Source organism: Equus quagga, chromosome 1 (assembly GCF_021613505.1).
Source record: "Equus quagga isolate Etosha38 chromosome 1, UCLA_HA_Equagga_1.0, whole genome shotgun sequence".
In the NCBI taxonomy this organism is placed as follows: Eukaryota; Metazoa; Chordata; class Mammalia; order Perissodactyla; family Equidae; genus Equus; species Equus quagga.
Window position 1 is genome coordinate 10,895,959 of NC_060267.1, and position 8,303 is coordinate 10,904,261.

At 59.7% G+C, this 8,303-nt stretch overlaps 2 protein-coding genes across 4 annotated transcripts in view; one reads left to right on the plus strand and one right to left on the minus strand.

Annotated features, from left to right (window-relative positions):
* B4GALNT1 (beta-1,4-N-acetyl-galactosaminyltransferase 1) overlaps positions 1-1,550 on the plus strand; it is a 7,078-nt gene extending 5,528 nt beyond the window's left edge. The window contains exons 11-12 of one of the 2 annotated variants that reach the window (XM_046652617.1): positions 43-283; positions 854-1,550. In XM_046652617.1, the coding sequence (XP_046508573.1) occupies positions 43-283; positions 854-1,071 (459 nt within the window). In that variant the 3' untranslated portion in view covers positions 1,072-1,550. The remainder of the gene's footprint in view (positions 1-42; positions 284-853) is intronic. The other variant, XM_046652607.1, reaches the window with a different exon arrangement.
* A 105-nt stretch (positions 1,551-1,655) lies between these two features.
* Positions 1,656-8,104, minus strand: LOC124234933 (solute carrier family 26 member 10-like). 2 transcript variants are annotated; one of them, XM_046652584.1, is made up of 18 exons: positions 7,742-8,104; positions 7,163-7,273; positions 6,445-6,602; positions 6,089-6,253; positions 5,664-5,816; positions 5,163-5,245; positions 4,883-5,030; positions 4,660-4,773; positions 3,870-3,983; positions 3,688-3,783; positions 3,199-3,305; positions 3,018-3,087; positions 2,829-2,945; positions 2,655-2,688; positions 2,493-2,575; positions 2,349-2,403; positions 2,124-2,230; positions 1,656-1,810 (listed from the first exon to the last, which is right to left on the minus strand). In XM_046652584.1, exons 1-18 carry the CDS (start codon positions 8,082-8,084, stop codon positions 1,772-1,774), a joined length of 2,097 nt encoding a protein of 698 aa, XP_046508540.1. In that variant the 5' UTR covers positions 8,085-8,104; the 3' UTR covers positions 1,656-1,771. The 2 variants fall into 2 exon arrangements, with proteins under 2 accessions (XP_046508540.1, XP_046508548.1); XM_046652592.1 differs by having other exon boundaries at positions 1,657-1,810; positions 3,870-3,947.
* Between the last annotated feature and the right edge of the window lie 199 nt (positions 8,105-8,303).

Consider the following 8,303-nt stretch of genomic DNA (forward strand, 5'->3'; position numbering starts at 1 on the left):
CCCCGCCCCGCCCCGCCTGGCGCCATCCTCCACTCCCCGCAGGTTGGGGGCGCGGTGCGCGAGATCTCGGGCTTCGCCACCACCTACCGGCAGCTGCTGAGCGTGGAGCCGGGCGCGCCAGGCCGCGGGAACTGCCTCCGGCAACGGCGCGGCTTCCACCACGAGCTCGTCGGCTTCCCAGGCTGCGTGGTCACCGATGGCGTGGTCAACTTCTTCCTGGCGCGCACGGACAAGGTGCGCGAGGTCGGCTTCGACCCGCGCCTCAGCCGCGTGGCGCACCTCGGTGAGTGGCGCCCCCTCCCGGCCGGCCTGGCAGGGGCCCACCCCCGGGGCGCCGCGCGACTCTGGGGTAGCGAGGCGCCAAGGGCACACAGGACTCCCCGCCCCCGCCCAACCCCCCCACCCCCCACCCCCCACCCCCGCAGCCAAGGCTGCCACCTGGGGCACCTAGAACAGTTCCCACCCTCCGGCCCGCACTCCCTTGAAACCTCCACACCCAGCACAGCCGCTGGGTCCGCCTTGAACTTTCCCACCACTGTCACCGCCACCTCTACCCTGGTCCCAGCCGCTTCCTCTGTCCAGACCACACTCGGAGCAGCCCATTCAGCATTTATTGAACTTCTGGGTGTGTGTGTGTGGGGGGGGGGGGGGGGGGGGTCCGTTTTCAAAGCACAAGGTAAGTATATTGACTCCATAGTTACAAGAGTAAAGAGTTCGTTTATATGCCCACGGTCCTTAGAAATGGACTTCTTTGCACGCACACCCTCAATACCCCAATCTCAGTTCTCCTTTAGGGGTTGGCCTTCTGCACCCTCAAGACCCTTCATTGTGTACCCCTTTCCTCCACCCCCAGAATTCTTCCTGGATGGGCTTGGTTCCCTTCGAGTGGGCTCCTGCTCAGACGTCGTTGTGGATCATGCATCGAAATTGAAGCTGCCTTGGACATCAAGGGATTCTGGGTCAGAGACTTATGCCCGGTACCGTTACCCAGGATCACTGGACGAAAGTCAGGTGGCCAAACACCGCCTGCTCTTCTTCAAACATCGGCTGCAGTGCATGACCACAGAGTGACGGCCACTCAGGGCCTTCCAATTGTCAGGCTGGGCCTGCCTCCTTGTCCCTGCCAGGAAATTCTGGCAAACCCCACCACCCAGTGACCACTCCACTGACCGTCCCCAGTCTCCTTCAGAACTTGATCCCAAATAGGGGCTTGTCCTGGTGACACTCCTTTCTGTGAGTGCCCAGGGGTGTGATGGAGCCATAACTCATCCCACAGCCAGTGCCAAGTCCTCCTCCCACCCCCTTCTAAAGGGGCAGGAAGTTGGGGGGGAGGTGCTTTCCAAGCGCCAAAGAGCCCTTGGGGACTCTAAGAACCTAAAATGGAAACACTCTCCTCTCATCTCCTTAGGACTGAGGGGGTGGGGAAAGCCCCAACATGTATTCCCAGGGCTGTGCCCCCAGCCTCCCATCTCTGGCCCCAAGACTGTGTTGTACATGCTCCAGCTCCACCCCTATGGAGAGAACTGGTGACTCCGGAGCTGGGCTGGGCGCTGTGAACACACGGGTGAAAACCATTTTTGGTTGTGTCTCTGCAATGCTGTGGGCATAGAGGAAGGCGCACCAGGGGTCCATGCACAGCCGCGCAGACTCACTTCATGAATCCCAGAGGCTCTTAGCTTCATTTTATTAGTTACATTAAGTAAAGGGCCCCAGGGGCCACGCCCTCCTCACACGCATATTGTTGGGGCCCTCTACACTCCAAGTGACCAGGTCAGACCCACACTGTGCAAGACTTTGGACCAGCAGACTCCTGGAAAAGGGAGGGGACATGTCAGGAGTAGAGTAGGTGCCCAACTCCCTCACCCAAGATTTGGCAGTCTTCTGAGGGGCACATTACCCCTTTGGGGACCCTAGTTCTTCTGATCTTCACCCACAGCTGGGCCCAGTCTCGTAGCTTCGTCTTAAATGCACTAATCATTTCATGCCCACCCCTTCCTCCTTCACCTTCCTCCTTAGCCCCCTTCCCAAACCCCTCTGCCTGGATCTTCAGCCACTGGCTCACGCCTCACTTGCTATAGCCCAGCACCTCCCGGCTTCCACTCTTGTTGCTACTGCCCCCTCACCAGTCTCTCCAGGGCATGAGCAGCTGCATCCTGGACACTCACAAACAGCTGTTCTGGGGTCACTCTGTCCAGGAGTCCTGCCTGGGTCAGAGTCTCCAGTACCGAGGCTGTGTGGAGAGGGGGGTCAGACTCTCAGGTCCTAAGTCCACACTGTGTCCTCTTCCCTCCCCCAAGTGTCCAGTCATTCCTCAGTCTCCAGGTCCCTCCATCCTCCACACCTCTTACCATTACACTGAGCCAGGAGAAGATGGATCCCAGCGTCTCGGCATCGTCTGGCAAGCTGCGGAAGTGGGAGGAGTTAAATCTTACATTAGAGGGTATGCATGGGATAATAAGGGGACTTTCTCCTCAACATACCCTCTCTCTCACCTGGACCACTTCTCTGGCCCCAGCAGCATCTGCAAAGGTGATACCACTGCAGTCTAGGACCACCACTCTGATAGGCTCAGCAACTAGGATGGGAGAAGGCGGGAGTGCCCAGATGCTTCCATGGGTCATGCCCAAATCTCCCTCCTTGTCATCCCATCTCACCTGCATCAGGTGGGCCATCTGTCTTTGGAGTCTCCTGTGAATAGAGAAGGGCAGTCACCACCTCTGAGACACAAGTGTGAACGTGCACCCCTTGGGCACAGTGCTGTCCCTCAGAACACCCACTTACCTCCCACTCCCAGAGAAGCCACACTCCCTTTTGACCAAGTCCCTCACCTTGCCTCCTTCTCTAAGCCCCAGATGCCTCTCCAGGGTGCGCCGAAACTGCCTACGGGTCCCGAAGTAAAGTGGTGTTGGATAGCTCAGGATGCAGAGCCCCGGGACCTGGAGGAGCTGAGGGGTCAGAGGGTCAGAGAAACATCTGGGTCTCATCTTCCCTTCCATCTTTGGTTGAAGCTAACCCACCTTGTGGCGCTCTCTGAGTGGCCTGTAGAGCTCCGTCCCTTCAGCCAGTCCAAGTGCAAGGCACTGCACCCTGGGCAGGAAGCAGGGGTCAGATTCCCAGCCTGGCCTGGCTGGAAAGTCACCCCAAGCACTCCATTGTCTCGCCTCCCCTCATCTCGACTTCCCTCATCTCTTCTCCCACCTCTGGGTGCGGCAGACCACGGTCATCATGGAGAAGACCACACCTACGGCCAGGCCCAGGTCCACACTCAGGGTCACTACAGCCACCCATGTGACCATCCACACAGCCTGCAGGACATGGATGGGAGTGAAATGCCCAGAAGAAAGGCCAGGCCATCAGTGCCAGGGCAAGGGGTCCAGGGGCAGTCACTGCAGGGCAAGTGATGGAGCAGTGTGGCCCAGGAGAAGGTAGACAGAGTGACAGAAGGAAAGGACAGGATTGCCCAACAGGGGATATACAGACATTGCACCTGCTGAAGAGTGACAAATATTCAAGTCTGAAGGGGTGCAAACCCCACCCTTCTTGTCTCTGAGTAAAGGGATTAGGGGGTATGCATATTGGTGGTGGGTTGCAGAATTTAGGACCATGACAATTAGCTTTGATCCAGGGCAGAGGCTGGGGATGCTGGGAAATAGGAGGGGGCAATCTGGGGGGAATGCCATTTCTCACAAAGTCCACGCGGCTGATGCGCCATAGTTGTGGAAGCTCCTGCATCTGGAAGAACATCTGGCGCATGCTGGAGATGTTGATGCAGGCCAGGACAGCCTTGGGGCAGAGGAGGAGAGCTGACCGCCCATATCCTGGCATATGGCCACGCCTCCCAGCCGCCCCCACACCTGCTCTCTCCTCACCTTGGGTAGATAGTAGAAGAAGGGCCCGAGCCACAGCAGCACTGACAGGACGACTACGCAGGAGAAGAGGCCGGCCAGCTGGAGGGTGGGAGGGGTGGAGCGAAGGCGGAGGAGCTCCCCCACCCGCGTGAGAGCTGGTCTCCCTGCCTGCTCCTAGCAAGTCTCCCTTCTCCCAAATCCCCTCCCACACAGACACTCCTCACTCCTCACCCCCTTCTTGATATTCTGCCGCTCACCCCTTCCTCTCCCCTCCCCCAACTGAAGGCCTATGGGTCGCCAGTCTCCCCCTGGAAGTAGTTCAACTTCCCTGTTCTCCTGGCCCACCTCCATCTTAAAAACACTGTTGGATTACCCTAAAAGCCGGCTAGCCACATGCTTAGGGCACCGGCAAAGTAAAGGAAACCAAAAATATTAGGGGGAGACTTTGATATATGATATTTCTTTTTAAAAGAAAATGTCCTCATAGGGGAAAAAATCAGAATATTGTCTCTTAAACTTATTTTACAATTTGGTATTGTTTTTATCTTGAACTTATGGGGCATCATGAACGTTTTCAGTGCTTAGAGTATACAAGTCTTAAGGGAGCTTTGTTATCTTCCATCTCTCCTACCTAAATAATCCCCATTCACCTGCCTCACAGGGTCCCATCCTCCTCTATATAGCTGCTACCTGGGTATCTACCAATCTTCCGCCTGTTTCTCCACCACGACCACCGGACCTGGATGTCCCCCTCCCCCCCCCCCCCCCCCCCCCCCCCCCCCTTTCTCCTCACCCAAGGACACACTCTTACCTGTGTGTTCCCACCAGCATCCACTAGGAGGCTGGTTGTAGCCAATGTGGCTGAGTTGGGAAAGCAAGCGAAGAGGGAGGAGATGAGGTTGGAGACACCATGCGCCAGGAGCTCCTGGGGGAAGGCAGTGAGTGAAAAGGAGAGAGACAAAGGTGTGTGTGTTGGGGGTCATGTTAGGGGGTCATCTCCGGAATGAGGTTGGGGCCCTCAGTCGGAGTCTCACCTGGTTGGAGTCAATAGTGTAGCTATACTTGTCTGCATAGATGGAGGCCAGGGAGGCAGACACAGCAAAAGTAACCAGTGCGACAGGCAGCGAGTCGGCCACAATCCTGGGCAGCTCAGCCAGGTTGGGCAGGAGAGGTCGGGGAAATCTGGAGAGAGAGGGGTCAGGGTGAGGGAAGGCTACAGGGAAGGCAGCGAAAATAGGGTGGGAAGGACAAGAAGAGTGGTTGGGTGGGAGAGATGTGGGAAGAGAAAGCTGGTGTCTTTTCCTGCTCTCTTACCCTCCAGGCAGCAGCCCCACTATCTGCACGTTGTATCTTGTGTCCAGAGAAGAAGTGAAGCAGAGCACGGAGGCCAGAAGCACCTGGGAAAGAGAGCAAATTAGGACATGGGAGAAGAAGGAGGAGATTGGAAGGAGGAAGACAGGAGGAGAGAGAGAAATGTAGGCGGGCGTGGGAAGGGAGATCAAGAATTACGGTGAAGGACAGGGTGAGGAGAGAGTGGAGGTGCTGGGGCGAGCGACACCGCAAGAGGGCGCTGTAAGGAGGAAGAGGGCCTTCGAACGGGTCTAGAGGGGGCCTCCGCGACAGAAGTGGGAATGTGTGGGTGGGGGATTCCGGAGGGTCAAAGAGTTCTGGGAAGAGGCCTGGAAAAGCACACGCGTAAGCAGGACTTCCCTCCGTGACCTCTCCGCATTCCACAAGGGGGCGGCAGCGGCCAGTTCCCAGAGGATGGGCAGGGTCTGTGCGGGGCAGGGGGCTGGACCCAGGAGCCATCCTCACCATGACGATTTCCCCTGGGATCGGGGTGGGGAGCCTGTCTCGGAACCTCACGTTCAGTTCCTTGACCGGCACGAGCAGCGCCAGGCTGAGTGCCGAGATGGTCAGTTCGGCCGCATTGCTCCGGGGCAGCGCGGTCAGCACGGCGGCCAGCGTCTGCGGGCAGGGGCGGTGAGCAGAGGGCCCGGGCCAGGGTCGACTACCCCCAGCGCGGACCCACCAGACAAGAACAGGCCTCCCGGCTCCTGGCTCCCGTCAGGGCTTCCACCTCCGCAGCGACCCTCATTCAGCCACGTGGTTCTAACCTCCTTTCCTCTGCCCCCGGCACACACTATCCCTCCACTCGCCGTCCTGCCTTCCTTCCTTTTCGGGGTTCCCTCTTTCCGGGACCTCTAGAAGCCTCGTCTCCGCTGTTCTCCCACCCGCACCTTGAAAAGAGCGAAGCAGCCGATCTGGCGCGGGAGGGGTAAGCCCAAAAGGCTCGGCAGTTGGGACACGAGCACGTGCAGCGCGGCCCCGCTGGTCAGCGCTTTGACCACAGGCTCGGACAGAAAGGTGGACAGGACGCCGAGCTGCAGCGCGAACATCCCCAGCTGCAGGAGAGAAGACGCCCAATCACTACAGGAGGAGGAGCGGAGCAGCCAGAGCGCCGTGCGCCAGCGTCTCCGCGCACCTCTCCCGCCTAGACCGAATTGGAGACTTGTCCCTCCCTCTCCCCTGGCCCAATTTTCTAGAGCCCCTAGCGTGCATTCCCCCAGGGGCCTCCCCCAGGGTCCTCCCTCACCATCAGCGCCCCGCTCCCGAAGGCCATGGCCGCAGCCGCCCCAACCCGCTGAGCGTCCAACTGTTCCCTCTCGATTCCGCTCAGGTTCCCCCCAAGGGGCTCGGGGACCAGCCGCTCCACAGCCGAGCCCGTCATGAGGCTGAGCACGGCGAAAGTTCCTAGGACCGGGGCACAAACGCAGACATCACCAGCTGTGCCGCCTGGGGCACAGCGACAGCCCAGGCTCCGCGCTCTCGGCCGGGATGCTGCTGTCTGACCCCTCTGTCCTAGAGGCTGCTGCTCCGGTGGGGGCCGTGGGGCCAAGAGCTGGCGCAGCAGCCAGGAACCGGTGGTGAGGGAGAAAAGGAGGGCGCACCAGCCGCCAAAACTGCCCCAAACTGCATCGCTGCCTCCTCCTGCAGACGCCCCGCCAACTGCGTGCTCCTTTGGGTGACCGTGCGTCTCTTCTCCCCCTTCCAAGTCCTAGAGTTGTCCGTTTTAACCAAATTTCACGAGGAGAAAAAGTCCGAGTAAACTCCCGCTGCTTTGCACCCACTCAGCACCCCCAGCAAGCATGGCCGAAGTCAGTGGATCGGAGCAGGGTAGCGGCAGGGGAGGAAGGGATGGTGGGGGATGGGGGAGTGAAGACGCGAATAAGAGCAGGGAGCTTACAAGGACCGAAGCCTCAAACCCCTGTCCATCTTCAGGCCATAGAGGAGAGGAGTCACTGGTCACTCACCTGTGGACAGGTGTCTCCCAGTACCCAGCAAAGTGTAGATGAGGACGGGAAAGAACGAAGTGTACAGCCCGAACACTGGGGGTACGGAAGTTAGGAGGGCAAACGCCATGCCTGGGGGAGAAGTGGAAGGAAAGCTCTTCGGTATGGGGGTGGGGGAGGGTTCCTGGTCCTCCAGAATGCGCCCCTGTTCCACGCTCTTAGAGGCTGACACCAGGACGCTCAATCACCACACATGAGGGACCGTAGGGGTTAACGGGCCTCAGTGGGAGGTCGTGGGGCAGCCAGGGTCACAGATCCGTGTCGGCCGAGTCCTGGGGGGCAGGCGTAGTTCTTCTCTCCAGTTCCCTGAGGCGGAACGTGTGCGAGACTTCTCGCAGGATTGCTCAGAGGAGAGGAGCTGGGGGTGGGGATCTGATGGAGCTCCAGAGTCCTTCCCCAGAACTTGTTCTCACGTCCCTGTCTCGGAACCGTCAGCGACGCTAACCCACCCTTTTGCTCCCGGTTCCCAGCCCTCTGCGCCCTCCTCTGCAAGCCCATTAGAGCTTGGGCCCCGGACAAGCTGGTGTTGGGGCCGCTCACCCTGGGGCACGTGCACGATGCCCACGGTCACTCCGGCCACTGCATCCCCGAGCAGCCAGGCCCGCCAGCGGTAGTGGGGCAGCCAGCGCAGCGGGGGCAGCCGCGCCAGCAGCAGGCGCCACGCCCCCGGTCCGGAACAGGCGCGGGCCCGCCGTCTCCACAGCCGGCACAGCAGGGACAAGCGGGACTCCGCCAGGAGCTCCGGCTCCTGCTCCGCGTCTCCGAAGAGCTGCTGGAACCGGGCCTCGGTGAGAGGTTCCCTGAACCTGGCGCCCCGGGGAGACTTGAGGTCAGAGGCTTCTCCCGGGCCTGGGCAGGTCCTGGCGCCCAGTAGCCCACTCATTTTGCCCTGGGTCACCTCCAATTCCTCCCGGTTTCCTCCCAGTCTTAAATACCCTCTGCCTGCTGGCCCTGAGTCCCGCCTCTAAGAATCAGGGACCAATGGGGCCCTGGAGGGCGCCCTCTCTTGGGGACCCTCTATGGTCAGGAAAAAGCAGCAGCTTGGAGAGGGGGCATCTCTCTCTTTTTTTTTTTTTTTTTTTTGAGGAAGATTAGCCCTGAG

What these genes read in the sequence shown, in the direction of transcription:
- LOC124234933 (XM_046652584.1), bottom strand. Translation starts at nt 8,084, where the DNA reads ATGAGTGGGCTACTGGGCGCCAGGACCTGCCCAGGCCCGGGAGAAGCC. An exon ending in GCTGCTTCGCTCTTTTCAAG is followed by an intron (nt 5,817 to 6,088) that starts GTGCGGGTGGGA and finishes CCCTGCCCGCAG; the next exon opens with ACGCTGGCCGCCGTGCTGAC. An exon ending in TCCCAGGGGAAATCGTCATG is followed by an intron (nt 5,246 to 5,663) that starts GTGAGGATGGCT and finishes TCTCTTTCCCAG; the next exon opens with GTGCTTCTGGCCTCCGTGCT.